The following is a 15,180-nucleotide window of genomic DNA, read 5'->3' on the forward strand; positions in this document are numbered from 1 at the left end:
ATGTTTCTCCATCTACCCCTCTTTCTCCTCCCCCTCTCCCTTTCTTTCCCCTCTGTTTTTCTCCAGAGACCGTCCAGTTTTTGAACACCACAGCGTTTCTACCTACTGGCCCTCCATCCCACTCACACGACGAGAGAGGAGCACAGGTAAGGGATGCATGTGCACGGACGCTTCCAAATGATTCACTTGAATGATGTTGCACGAGAAACGGGTCCAGCAGATCTTTTTCCTCTGAATCTATCCTTCATTTAAAGTGTCTTTCGGTTTAAGTTAATCTTGGATTATTTGGAATCTGGAAGTCATTATTGTGCAGGAATGCATGTGTTTCTTCATCTGACGTCATTGCTTATAAAAGTCTGCATTTCCTCATGTGTATGTTTCTGCTTGATATCACTTCATGTGGGTTTTCTCAAATATGCAGGAACATCTGCAGAGCATTATTGCTCCCCCCGCTATCAATCAATTTGATGGACGAAGTCGAGCAGCCGTTATATAACATGGCGTGGGTGGGTGGGTGTGGTGGTCTTGCATATGCCTCTGATAACTATGACATCATTGACTGCATCCTATGATGATTATAATCGATAGACTTTCTTTGCAGGAGCAGAAAAAGTCTGACAATGAAGTCATTCCACAGATGTTTATTGAAGAATTATTAGTGAACTTTTTTCCGATTCGTTGTGATGATTCAATGGTCTGTGCTTGTCTTTGTCCAGGCGCCATGTTTCCTCTGCGTGTCCCCCTCGTGGCTGTATTCATCAGCGTGGCTCTGTGTCAGTATGACTACGACTACCAGGCGGTTCCCATGCGAGGACCCTCGGGCCCCAATTGCGATCAAGAGTGTGACTGCCCCATCAACTTCCCCTCCGCCATGTACTGCGACAGCCGCAAGTTGAAGTACGTCCCCCTGGTGCCGACAGGGATCAAGTACCTGTACCTGCAGAACAACCAGATCGAAGGGATTAAGGCCGGCGTTTTTGACAACGTCACGGCCGACCTCCGCTGGTTGATCCTGGACAACAACCAAATCACCAACAAGAACATTGAGAAGGGCACGATCGACAAACTCAGCGGCCTTGAGAAACTATTCTTTAACAACAACAACCTGACGGAGCCGGTCATCCCTCCTTCAAAGTCCCTGGACGAGTTGAAGATCATGCACAACATGCTTAGCAAGTTTCCCTCCGGACTCTTGAGCGACAAAGAGAATTTGACGTCCGTCAACCTCCAGCACAACGCGCTGACTTCCGATGCCATCTCAGGAGCATTCAAGGGCTCAAAGAAACTCGTGTCCCTGGACGTGAGCCACAACAAGCTTAAGAAGTTGCCAGCCGGAATCCCTGAGTCATTGGAAATCCTCTACGCCGACTACAACGACATCGAGGGTGTCCCTGCAGGATACCTTGGCAAGGCGCCGAAACTGCAGTACCTCAGGATCTCCCACAACAAACTGGTGGACTCTGGAATTCCTGCTGGAGTGTTCAACGTGTCATCACTGTTGGAGCTGGACCTGTCTTTTAACAAACTGAAGTCCATCCCTGAGATCAACGAGAAACTGGAGCAGTACTATCTTCAAGCCAATCAGATTGATAGTGAGTCTCGAGGAACATTTGAGGCTTCTGTTGTGCATCATTGATACATCTCTAATGCTTGTTTCTCCTTCTCAACAGAGTTCGACATCGCAAGCTTCTGCAAGTACGTCAGCACCATGGACTTCTCCCACCTGAAGCATCTGCGCCTGGACGCCAACAACATCACACAAGGCAATATGCCTCCCGAGTCCTCCAACTGCCTGCGCCAGGCTCAGGAGATCATGTTTGAGTAAGGATCTACGACCCCTCCATGACCCGAATTCCAACTCCAAACTCCAGCCCTGAGCATAATGGATGTCGTGCAAGTCCCGGCACATCTCTCGCACTCCCACCTGGTTGAACGGCAAACCTTAATTTTAAGGCCTTATCACCTCAAAACATGCTCGCCCAGAACCAATCTCTTAAAGCTAGCATTAGCCGTAGGTAAGCTAACCAAAGATAAAGACCAAAGTATATACTGAGTATATGTTGATGATTAAAAACCTCAACACACACTTCGCACATTCCAAGCCGGCGCTCTATAAAGATGGACACAGCAGAGCAGACGACCCCCGTTACTGTCTCTAGTGTCCATCTTGGCGTCCATTAGTCCGTCTCGTCTGTTTACGTGTTTTGCATGTATTGTAGAAATTGGATACGATCATGAAACCATTGCTGTGCAAAGGTCAAGCAAAGAAACAAACTGCTTGTTCTTTGAATAATTCCTCTTGAGCGATAACAGATAAGGTTTCGATTACTTTACAACAATGTTCTTTTAATCCATTGTGAATCGATCAAGGTGGTCTTTGATGTACATTGACAATGATCAGAACCAACATCAACATTGATTTTCATTTGCATATATTCCTTGTTTTTTTTTCTTAAGACCACATTTGTTATGTTTGGCTGTCTGCTGTCAATGTTGTGTAAACATATGCGTTTCTTGCATGCACCCCGTTCTTCCATTCTCTGAAAATAAACTACAGCTTTTTGCAGTTATGCTGTTTCCATTGTTAAATGTAATTTGACCCTTTTTTTGAGAAGTCACTTAGTTGCAGCAGCGCCTGGTTGACCAGATGGTGTTTCTTGTTCCCATTTTGATCGTGTCACTGTTACTTCTCATGACATAACTGTGAGGAAAGCAGTTGAATAAACAATGTTTCCAACACATTTGTATGACATCACTTTTTAAAAGCCCATAAGGATGTTTGCTTCCAGTGCTACCTTTAAAATGCCAACTCATACAAGAGGCTCTACACCAGGAGTCTCCGACCAGTTTGGTACAGTAAGCTACTCTAAGTACACCGAGTGACCAAAGGGATCAGTTTGATCCACACAAGCAACAAACGTTACAATGTATAATAAACATTCAATTATCAAATCACGTTCCTGATTTTTACAATAAACAAAGATTTCTCCTGTCTAAAAACATAAGTCCAAAATGATGTAATTTAAATACAAGGCTACTCTCTTGGCCCTGAGGGCCCCAGAGGACCACTGATGGTCCCCATGAGCCATGTTCTAAAGAAAGCAATGTTCACAAAGGGGATCTGTTTAAAAAAAACGTTATTATAATTTAATGGTAAAATACTAAAATGGATAATTTTCACTACAAATACAGCAGGTGTGGTTTCCGACGTTGGAACTAATACAAATAAATAAATTAAACTTGTATCAAACTACTCAGTGCCCGTCAGTCACAAAATGGTCAGTGGTGTACGCCATCAGTTTTTGTTTTTTACTACGGTAATTTACTTTAGTAATACAGTATTAAAGAGAATATGAACTGTAAATCACATTTTGTGGCTTTACGTTATTTTTGATATCCAAGAACATAAGAGTCAAACGTAAAAGTCAGGAATTTCCATCTGGTTGTTGTTGCTGAAAAAACACAAATAATTATGTAATAATTAGAAGTAAGGAATATTTTTGTTTATTTATTTGAATTAGGACAATGAATATTCATCAACATGTCAGCACAGAGGAACAACATGAGTTTGCCGGAGTTATAATAATAATAAACATCATATTTATTTAGCATTTTTTTGGGACACACAAAGACACTTTTTATAAAGGATAAACATATACACGCAATTTTAAAACAGAAGGACAGATAGGACTATTAAGAGAAGGCAATTTTGAATAGGTGAGCTTTGTGGAGTGATTTGAAAGTCTGGAGTGAGTTAGAGTTCCTGATGGGTTGAAGAAGAAGGCTCGGTCCCCCAGGGTTCAGTGCTTTGTCCTCATGATCTGAGGCGGCGGGTTGGACAGTGGGAGGTGGAGGGGGTCGGTGATATATGAAGGGGCCAGATTACTGAGGGACTTGTAGGTGATGAGGAGAACCTTGTAGTGTATCTCGATTGGGATTGGAAGCCAGTGAAGTTCTTTGAGGACGGGGGTGATGTGGTCTCTGGAGTTGGCACAATAACTTATTTTCATCAGTTGTCCTAAGGCAGGTTAGATGATGCAAAAGAGTACATACATCACAAGACATTATACATTACAGGTAAACCATAGACACAGAGCTTAGACAAGTTACATGTAGGTTAAGATACAGACTTTGGGGCCCAAGAGAAAAAAAGGGGTAATCCAACTGTGTCTGGTTCATTTTCAGCCATTGTTTCAGTGCAATTTTATTTAAATGGTGAATAGTTGTCACAGTTTCTAACATGGGCTGGTAGCCTGTTCCATGATGTGTGATAGACCCCACCATTTTGCCAAATTTAGTCCAGCTTTGTACCTTGCAGGCCGCTCTGGTCAATGCTCTGGTGTTTACTCGACTGCTATTTTTATTAAGATATGTTATACAAAGTTCAGTAAGAATAGTGTCCAAACTAGCTATGCTAACTAAGCTAATATTTCTCTTCAAAGCACTTCAAGCAAGCAGTCCAGTCAAGAGAAATATTTTGCTCCAGCAGGTCCTTAACACAGTCCTGTTTTTCTCCTACCACTGAGTCAGCATTCTTTTCCAACTATTTTAGCCCGTTTGTTACTTCAGCCTTCATGTCCCTTCCCTAGTCTTTTACTTTGAAAGAGTTGATAAAAGATGTTGGTGTCAGCTACTAGCGGCATGTCTACATGATCATGCATTTATGGGCTGCATAAATGCACTCATGGCCGGGGGCCAAACCCAAAAGTAGTTTTTTTTTCCGCCTCCAAGATGCTTTGCAAAGGATCACAGTAGATTAAAGACAGAGATTATGGATGTCAACAAAAAGAGTAAAACGGATGTTAAAATAATTTGTTCTGTGAAGAGACGTACACAGAGATAATTAAGATAATTTGGGCCACAAAGTAAATACATTTTGTCCAGCCAAACAAGACTGCCAAAAAAAAAAAGTTCACTTTGTGTGATCAGGATTGACACCGCTGATCTACAGATACACAAACTTTAATCAACTGATGTAACCAATTCTTAGACAATGATGCAAGTGTTGACAAACAAATAAACCAAACATGCCTCCGGCACTGGTTTCCTGGATCCAGTAAAAGCTATAATGGGATGGTTCGCTTCACACCCGGTAAGAATTGATCCTTCTCTGCATTGGTTGGTCCTTATATTCCGGGAAGATGGGACGATAGTGTTTGAGGGAGCACTTTACACACTCTGATCATCTCTCAACAGCCACATAGAATCTCCTCTACAACCGAACGGGTCAAGCTCATCGATACAACACTAGCATCTGTAGAGAAGTCCCAAGATCTCCACATATATATTCAGGCAGGAGAACCCTAGCCATCTTTTATGTCATGACATGTGGCAGTTTTGTAAGTCTCGGATGCATCTGAAACACTGAAGTGTTTACGGTCTGTCCCCCAACGCAGACTTAAACCTGCATTTTGTTGGTGAGAAATCTGACAGTTATCGTGAGAATGTCTTCCACATGTTCAGTCGCAGTCCGGCTCGGCTCTTCTGATTAGTTCCAGCTGTCCAGGTCCTCTCGCTTTCTGACCGGCGCACAGGAAATGAAGTCTCAAGTCTTACAATGTCAATTAGAAATGTCCTCTTATATTTCTAATCGTACTTCTATCACTGAACTTTTGTTTTGAAAGTCAACTTCACTGGTTTTCTGTGTGTAATGATTTCCTGCTCAGTCTCAGACTGAAGCCAGATTTTCCTCTTTTTCTTTGTCGCTTCACAATTTGTTTTTATTAATAGTTGAACTTTGCGGAAAGTTTTCCTCACTCTATCCTACTTTGATTTCAAGGAAATTGTTTTAATAAATCATTCAAGATGTTTAAGAGTGGACAGAGGAGGGTCTGACCCCTGGCTTCTACCCAGAGGGAAACACATAGAAAAGCTATAACAAAAGGGAACTTTGAATCTGAATAAAGAGATTCACAGCTGATCATGTGGAGACTGATCAATGTTTCCATTGATCAGCTAAAACAACCTCTGTGATTAAAGGAATGGAGTTGTACCACTCCTGGTTTTCATTGACGAAAAGGAAATGGAATCAAAAAGTGACATACTTGGAATGATATCTTAGGGTTTAATCATCTTCAGCTGTAGAAACAAAAGTTGAAAACATCTTAAGCAAATAAACAGTGAGGTGTTTTTGCAGGTCAAAAAATGTCTCATTCAATCCCTCATATGTCTACCATTATCTCATGAGTTGCTACACATTAAAACTGTCCATCCGTTATCAAACCCATCCATCTATCCATACATCCTTTCACCTGCCCAATCCCTTAATCAAAACCATCCATCCATCCATCCTTGCACCCACCCAACCCTTACTCCAACACATCCATTAATCCATCCTTGCACCCACCCAATCGCTTAATCTAACCCACCAATCTATCCAACCCACTAATCCATCAATCCATCTGTCCATTAAACCCTTAATACAACCCATCTATCCATTTTTTCACCCACCGAACCCTTTAGCCAACCCATTTATCTATCCATCCATCCAACACTTAATCCAACCCACTCATTATCCATCCAGCTAACCCTTAATTCAACCCACTCATCCATCCTTTCATCCATTCACCCAACCCTTAATCCAACCTACCCATCCATGCACCCAATCATCCATCTATCCACCAAATCCCTTTATCCAACCCATCAACCCATTTATCCATACACACATCAAACCATCCATTCATCCATCCTTTATATAAACAGATACATTAGAAAAGTAGTCGCCAACATGTAATTAATAATCAAATGTATTATGTTTAAATTTAAGTTTACAAACTGGTGAAATTACTCTAAAGAACCAAACATTGATGCAAGTGTTTGATGAATATCATTTAACATCCATAACATATCTTAAAGCAGATCTGACCAAAGTTTGATGACCCGTGTCCAGAGAGTGTCCAGGGTTAACAGCGTTCTTGTTTTCTTATACACTATGAGCAGATTTGGGGCTGGTCATTTGTTACACACTCCATCAACATGTAAGTAATATCCTTGTTTAGTTCTGGCTTAAGGAGGGCACTCCTAATATTACACTTGTGGTTGTATCTGGATTCTCTGTTGGAATGTTGGCCTCTCTACTGTCTACACAGTAGGTTGTCTTTATTGCTCGCTGTCAGCATTTGCTGCTCATTATAATGAGATAAAAGTAGGTGTAAATTGTGATAAGTTTGGGTGCAAACTATTGACGTTAAGGAATGTATGGCTAAGTGTTGAACCACCTCAGGGCCCTTTGAGCTGCTGTGCACAATAAACTGACATGTCTCCCTCCAAGGTGGTTGAACTTCAACTCCGCCAAATGGTTAAAGTTGGGCCGCGGGGGCTGAGGGTGGAGAATGTTACCCTCTCCTGAAAGAGTCCTATCCCCAAACGGGAAAAAAGTGACAGAACAGAGGAGGGAGGACGGAAAGGCTGGGCTGGCACGGAGCATCAACAACAAACTTTTGGGACATCCCAACTTCCACATGATCGTCCTCCCACCAACAACACATGGTACATCCTTCAGAGGCTGCTGACACATGCAGGTGCAGCCCTCTGGGAGAAACTGGTTACCAGTTCATCGCATACGAGGAGGAACTGTTGCCTGGCCAGGAACCTCTTGGACACTCAGGTAAACTGATTTTGTGACAAATATTTCTATGATGTTGACAAATAATTTAATTTCATAATCAATATGTACGAAGTTGATAATGGTTTTCTTTATTTTAGGGTGTTGAGTTAGCATGTTCATCCTTGTATTTCTTAATTAAATTAAATTATATTTGTCATAGCAAGAGTTGCAAGATGATAAGATGATTTTTTTGGGTTAATGTTAGGGATGTATTTATGATTGGACTTTATGCACGTATGAAAATAATAAAATTAAACTTATAAACTGAAAAATTGTGGTTACAGATAATGTTTTCTACTCAAAGGTATTGTTAAGAATGCTGGGGCTCTGAGTCACTGAAGACTTAAAAAGACTGTTCCATGAGAATACAGTCGTCACATAAAGGCTGACGGCAAACCTTCCACGTAAACATCCTCCTCACAGTGTCCCCTAAAGAAAGACAAACATTTTGCAGAGACGCATCGCAGCCAGACGCTTCTAGCCCCACATTGTAATCACCAGAAACACGATGAGAGTAAGCTACCTAAACAACTCAAAGTCTTTTTTGCAAAGCCATCGTCTGGAGATTTACCCAGAAGCCAATGCAAAAAAAAGCAACTGGATGATTACCATAGCTGGCCCGAAGACAAAGACCCTGGCAGGATATTGTCCTTATCATATTCCTCCGCACGTGTTTCTCTTTAGTCTGAGGCAGCTGCCAAAATTGGTTTTCAATTGGAGTGTGTTAGAGCGCTGACTCACTCTTTTGATGGCTTGAAATCCATGTAACTAATGGTTCTATGATGAAAGTGAAAGTGAGGAGACATTTTTATACTGCGAAACTAACACCTTTACTTCAATTTTCTCTTCATCTTCTTCTCCTTTTTCCAGTAGAAGTAGAATTGAAGGCCAGTACTCCAGATTTCAAAACTTTTATAATAATGTTTACTGCACTTTAGCAATGCATTAGCGAGGTCAATCACATACAAGAGAGTTGTGCATCAAAGCCAAACGTAATACTTTCCTTTACAATAGAAATAAAAAGATACTTGACAGAAATGAGTGACCATAAATTATATATTTTTTGTTTGAAGACAACACATACACCTTTCCACAAGAAGCAAACTCATTTAATATTGGCCAGTTTGATAGTTGCTCAGGTAGGAAAACTAACCATCGATCTTCAGGTCTTAAAAGACATGTGTTCAACATTAGAGTTGCGGGAGAACCTTAGAGAAGTATACATCATACAAGAATGCTTGTAACGTATAAATGATCAAATAGCACAAAGATAAACTCACTATTGTGTAACTTCAATAATAAAACTAAATAAACACATTTAAGTATCAATTTTATTTTAGGTAAAATCAAAAAAGTCAAACTACTGTTCATACTGTTTTAATTAAATTTGAAAAATTCTACGATTGTATTTACTTTCACAAAAAAAATAATTGTGTATGATTGTATAACATTGACAAAGAGAAGGCTGTCATTATTCACTGTTGAATATCAAAATATTATCTTGGTTCCAACTTTCATTTTTCTCATAGGTGCTTTTAAATTTTCTTTTCATAGCAAATAATGTAATTATGTGAACCCCTAACATGTAGAATGGTTCAGTTACGTTCTTATGTATGTGTACAGTATGAATGAACAAGCCTGCACTGATACCTTCTTGAAATGATTCAGACTTAAGTCCACTTCCTCATGAGTGCAACATGTGAGTTTGACGTGGCCTCCCTTCTCTAAATGCTCTCGGTACAAACTACATGCAGGTTTCTCACACGGCAAATACAGTTAGTGCTCTAATAGGCTCTGAAGGACACTCGTGTGTCGGCGGGTCCTCACACAAGTGAGCAGGATTATCCTGCCGCTGCCGTCATCACTTGAAATGAGCGATCATGATAGCTCGCTCAAAGGTCACGCATCCTCGCGCTGGACGGCTTCTACCAAAACACGTTTGTCTTGCCAACCTGATGAGAAATCCTCTCAGATTAAGTCTGACCTCTGTCACATAACGCCAGAGTGTCGGTGCAGAGCGTCACTAGAAAGATTAATAGCAAAGTACTTGAATATTCTTGTTATTTTGATGATTTTTGTGTGATTTTTATAGTCGGATCAAAGAGAGGTAACAGGAAGGGCAATCTTTTTTTTCTCGATGCAATGTGGTGAAAATGTATGTTAACTAATTGAGTAAATGCAGTTCAAATATAATATTTAAAGTTGTTGTGTTACAAATAATACTTTTTGGCAAAGGCTGTAAATGGCCAACATTTTGGACAAACCTGAATTAGTGCATAGTAATAGCAGTTTAATGCATCTATGTGCCAAAGTAGAACAAATATGTGGTCTTAATAATTAATAAAAAGAGCTTTGAGATTGTTACCACTGTCATCAGTGAATAGAGAACCGAATGGAGTGCACGAGTGCTCCTTCCCAGATGCTACACTAATAGACTCAGGGACTCATTCATTCCTCGTGCATTTAGACTGTTTAATTCTGAGTTTGGAGGCAGGAGTGGAGTGAGGAGTGGTTGTATCCCTTGTGTTATCTCCAGGTCAAGGTCAAGCTTCTGGAATTAATTATGCAGTGTTGGAGGGTCTCACCTTGACCCAGAGACAACACAAGTGATACAACAAACACATTTGTTTTCCCTAAGATAGATGGATGGATGGATGGATGGATAGACTTTATTAACACAAGGGTTAAAGGATTCGAACTGCATATAAAGCTATGGAGCTTAACTTTCTATTGTGTGTGTTGTGTGACCAAGGTCTAAAACTTTACCTCCACCTGCATTGAGCTCCTGCCAGATATTGATTAATGCTTCTAAGGTTATTTAAGTAATATTATTCAAACAAAAGGGGAAATAATATTGAGCAGCTTGGCAGAGGTATGCACTCTGTGGGTGCCTTTTCTTCTTCTAGACAACCTATTAGGGCAACTTAATAAAAACATAGATACTTTATTTCAAGACTAAAGTGTTGGTAAGTTATAGTCCTGATTATGTATTTAATGTTTAAAATGTTGTCTACTGGTGTATAATATTCCAGACAGCTAATTGGTCTTGGAACTGTTTACTCTGACGGACGCACTTACTATTAAACATCCCCACCGGTCTAGAATTATCTTGAGATTAGCACGATCAGAACCTCGGGAACCAGGGGTGTTCACGTTGATCTTCACAAACCAATCACGGGTAGTCTTGCATTAGCACCTAACTGGGCCAGGAGTCAAGTGTTGTGGAGGCTTAGCTCACAACTCATGACTGCGGGATTATGACCTCTGATCCGTACATTGGATTGGCCCGGAAAAGCTTGAGTGTCATCATGAGTGGCAGGCTGGCACTCACCAAATGAAAGAGCTGCAGGTACAAATACCAGGAGGTGAGCGATGCATGCTTGGGACTACACTTGATAGCTTGCAAAGGAAGGATCTCATCGTCAACTGACGGTAAGTCTGACAAGCTTAAGACCAACAAGTTATGGTTGATAATCTTGCAGCAGTTTGTAACTGTGACTACGTTTTGAAAAACCGATGGATAACTGTTTTTGAAATGTCATCAAGTTGTAGAAATGCAGTCAGCTTTCTGCAGTACCAGTTTAAAGTGAAGAAGCAGTGGCATGGTTTTGAAAACAGGTGTGCCGCGTTGTCTTTGAAGCTTGCCCATCTTCGGAAAGACTAGCACATGTGGAATTACTTCCAGATGAACGTTGAGCGCGTCAAGAATTTAAACTAAGTCCAGATGACAGCTGTGAGGAATATGTTGGAACGGGAGGATAGGAAGCGGATGGTACCGTTGACTTCTTGCATTGTGTCTAGAGCCTTGTCAAATCTGCCAATAACAAATTTTTCAGTTCTCTAATTCATTTTTGATCAATACAATTCAATTTTCAAAGCAAAAAGCCCTTCTTACACTAAACATAACCTGAACCGTAACATTACTTTTAAAGTGTTTATGTTGCAAATATATGCAAATCCTAAACATCTAAGCTACTGTTTACAACTGTAAGTATTTTTCTGAAGGAGGCAGATAAAGGTGTTAAACTAAGTTGCGTTCCTGACACACTAGGTTAGATTTGTCTTTGAAATGTGATTGTTCCCTTGTTTTCCCTTGCTACCCCTTAAATACAGGTTGCACAGAAAAAAAAACATTCATTTTATCATATTTTCTATGTTTATATATTTTATCATATTTTTATATTCTTTTGGAAAAAGAAATTATCTTTCCTGCGCGTGACTCATGACTAGTGAAAACTCCTCATCCCATATAAATAATGCGTAAACACAAACTCACACATTGGCATAAAGTCTCTAAAAGCTGGGAGACACACACAGAACAGCATCATCAGCATACAAAGATGCAAATACAGAAACATCTTGTAACCAGTCCAGAGCTCTTGCTGATTCAGCATATGGTGAAATGTATTTGTCATGCACTCATTTTTTTTCAGGTCATGCTATTGTATTTTTACTTTTTTATATCTCAACGTCGGTTTGTAAATATAACACTGACATTTAACCAGTGTGTAATACAAATAAAGTTGGGGATTCCAGCCTTAAAGTATGATTTTTAACCTTCACTTGTTTTCCTCCTCTTTTCCATAGCCTGACCCTGAGCATGGCATCGCTTATGCATCTTATCGCCATCCTCTTCCTGACTGGGCTGACTCAGTGCCAAGATATTGCTTACGATGAATTGATGGCTCAAATCCAAGGCTGTCCGAAGGAATGCACCTGCCCCCCTAGCTTTCCTCGAGCCGTCTACTGCGACAACAAAGGGCTCAAAAATATCCCTAGAATCCCTCCATACACATGGTACCTCTACCTACAGAACAACAACATCCAGGGTGTCTCGGCCGAATCCTTGAAAAACGCCACACAGCTTCGCTGGATCAACATGAATCGCAACAAAATTACTAGCGAAGGAATTGAAACCGGCGTTTTCAGTGCAATGACCTTCCTGGTGCACCTGTATATGGATGACAACCTCCTGTCCAGTGTACCATCCCAACTGCCCAACAGCCTGGAGCAACTGCGCCTGTCTCGCAACCGCATCTCTAAGATCCCTGCTGGGGTCTTTTCCGGTTTAAATAAGCTGAATCTTCTGGACCTCCAGGGCAACAAACTGATGGATGAAGATGTGACTGAGGTGAGCCTTAAGGGATTGAACAACCTGGTGCAAATCAATCTGGCCAAGAACCAGCTGAGCAACATGCCTTTTGGACTCCCACCCACCACCACTCAGCTTTTCCTGGACCATAATAACATCAACAAGATCCCTTCAGATTACTTTAAAGGACTGCCCAAAGTCGCCTTCCTCAGACTCAACCACAACAAGCTGGGTAGCAGTGGACTCCCAAAGGATATCTTCAACATCTCTAATATGTTGGATCTCCAACTGTCCTACAACCAGCTGACCGAGGTGCCGCTGATCCCTGCAGGTCTGGAGCATCTTTACCTGGACCATAACAACATTAAGAGTAAGTTCTGGTCGCTGATGTCCTCAGTGTGACACAGCGCTCTCTCCCTTTGAATTCTCATGATTGTTCTCGTGTTTTCAGATGTTAACGGCTCCAACGTCTGCCCCGTGGACATCAAGGCGTTAGAGAATTCAGCGAATGAAAGTGCACCGCGGCTACGCTACCTTCGACTGGACGGCAACAACATCAAGCCCCCGATTCCCAGAGACATCATGCTCTGCTTTCGCCTCCTTCAGTCCATCGTCATCTAAGGAGTCGTGGAACATTTGCCATGTCAAAAGATAATGATAACTTGACACCAGAGATTCTGCTGTACCTCACAGGAATGTTTTGCTAAGTGCAGTATGAATGTTTTGTTCAGTCCAAAGGCTGTTAGCTTTTAAAATCATTTGAGAAAAAATAACTTGACGGAAATGTTTTTGTCTCTTGTGCCTTTAAAAAAAATCCAATTTGTTGTCTCGTGCTCTTTGTTTTTTGTACGGTTCAGATAGGCAGTGTGTGTTTGTGTTGACACAGGGCATTATTTTTAACTTTTAAGCCATACATGTGAATAATATGTTTATTCATTGACTGTTAATGCATCTTTGCTGCAGTGAACTAAATTATTGTGAACATACAACCAATAATTAAACGATTGTTTGGAATTTTCCTTTCTATGAACAAATGTCTTTAATAAAAGCTGTTTAGGAATACACATTTATATTGTTGCTGTCATTGAAACAGTTGAACTGGTACAACTTTTGCATATCATTTGACTGAATATCATTAAACGTGTCCATGACTAGCTAACTAGCGCTAATACCCTTTATTGTCCTGGTAAGTTAGATATGTAGGTTTGCTTTCTTAAGGTTCTGAAGAAAATATAATTGAAAGGATGATATAAAAACAACCAAATAAACCATTAAACTCTGAAGATAGAAGTCAGTAAGTTCAGGTGGATTATGGGCCTTACATTGGCAGGAATGAGCGAAAATGATATATTGATATGTATTAAATATGGTATATATTTAATAGAAATTAGAACTATTGGAATTTAATGTGAGTCTTCTGCCGCCAATGTTCCCCTTTTTCTTTGACTTGAATAAAGTTATCCTCCCCCCTAAAACATTCACTGTGAGGTCAGAGGTCAGTAGACTACATAGTTATTTTAAAGCAATTTTGTTGAGCTGTTTGGGAGTCTGTTACATATTAAGATCAGGCCGACACACTCAGACATATTTTTTTTATATCTATCAATGATAATAAAACAACAGAAGAAAATAAGTTATAATCTTACCTTCCATCAGTTACCTTCTTTAAGCACATGATAAAACTAGAACTAGAAATATGTCCATAATAAAGAAAATTATGGGAATTTATTATAAAAAATATACATATTTTATAAAGTAAAAGTAAGTAAAAAAGCCCTTACATGAGCACAAACAAAATGTAATATATACACAGTATACAGTACATATACTGTATTTTAAAATATTAAATTACTTAAATGATCTGTCTCTTCGTCCATCCATCCATCCATCCATCCATCTATCTATCTATTCCACATGTCTGTTTGCTCTGGGAGTGAACTAAAAGACATTCAAGTTTCATTGGTCTTACAAATTTGAAAAAAAGAAAAGAGGTCATATGCAGTCACCAGTAATAACCATTAATCATGAACTGTCTCGTCCCACTTCTGAACTAGACCAGACGTGTATGTCGGGGGTCAGTTTGACAGATGACTTCTGTGTATCTCTACAGCTCTGAAAAACTCCACGTTTCGTTCCTCGCACCTGAACCGCCCCCTCCAGACAGACAGATGCGAAAATGAAAGCTGGTCGGAGGGAGGAGAGAGGCCTTCCTCCAAGTCAGACTTCCTCTCAGTTCTATGCTAACAGGGTCTTTTCACAGTGGTCCCATTGTGTGCCTGGACCCCGTGCATCCCCCTCATACATGAAAGCTACACATGCCAGAGTTTAGCTTCAGGAAAAGAAATATTTAGGTGTGATTGAACCACGGTCTAAGAAAAATAAAGGATACACTTGTAGAGGATATAAAGCTATCAGCCCCATTGGGAGTGTGTGTGTGTGATGTGTGTGTGTGGGGGGCGGGGGGGTGCCTTGTTCTGTGTGT

At 40.5% G+C, this 15,180-nt stretch overlaps 2 protein-coding genes across 2 annotated transcripts; both read left to right on the top strand.

Moving 5' to 3' along the window:
• On the top strand, positions 1-2,741 carry lum (lumican). Its single transcript, XM_087787306.1, has 3 exons — positions 1-146; positions 717-1,592; positions 1,671-2,741. The coding sequence occupies exons 2-3, from the start codon at positions 722-724 to the stop codon at positions 1,823-1,825; spliced, it is 1,026 nt and encodes a 341-aa protein (XP_087643432.1). The 5' UTR covers positions 1-146; positions 717-721; the 3' UTR covers positions 1,826-2,741.
• A 9,465-nt stretch (positions 2,742-12,206) lies between these two features.
• Positions 12,207-13,325, top strand: kera (keratocan). The gene is made up of 2 exons (XM_087785867.1): positions 12,207-13,068; positions 13,150-13,325. The coding sequence occupies exons 1-2, from the start codon at positions 12,207-12,209 to the stop codon at positions 13,317-13,319; spliced, it is 1,032 nt and encodes a 343-aa protein (XP_087641993.1). The 3' UTR covers positions 13,320-13,325.
• Positions 13,326-15,180: the final 1,855 nt, after the last annotated feature.

Source organism: Callionymus lyra, chromosome 3, assembly GCF_982586985.1.
Source record: "Callionymus lyra chromosome 3, fCalLyr1.hap1.1, whole genome shotgun sequence".
NCBI lineage: Eukaryota > Metazoa > Chordata > Actinopteri > Syngnathiformes > Callionymidae > Callionymus > Callionymus lyra.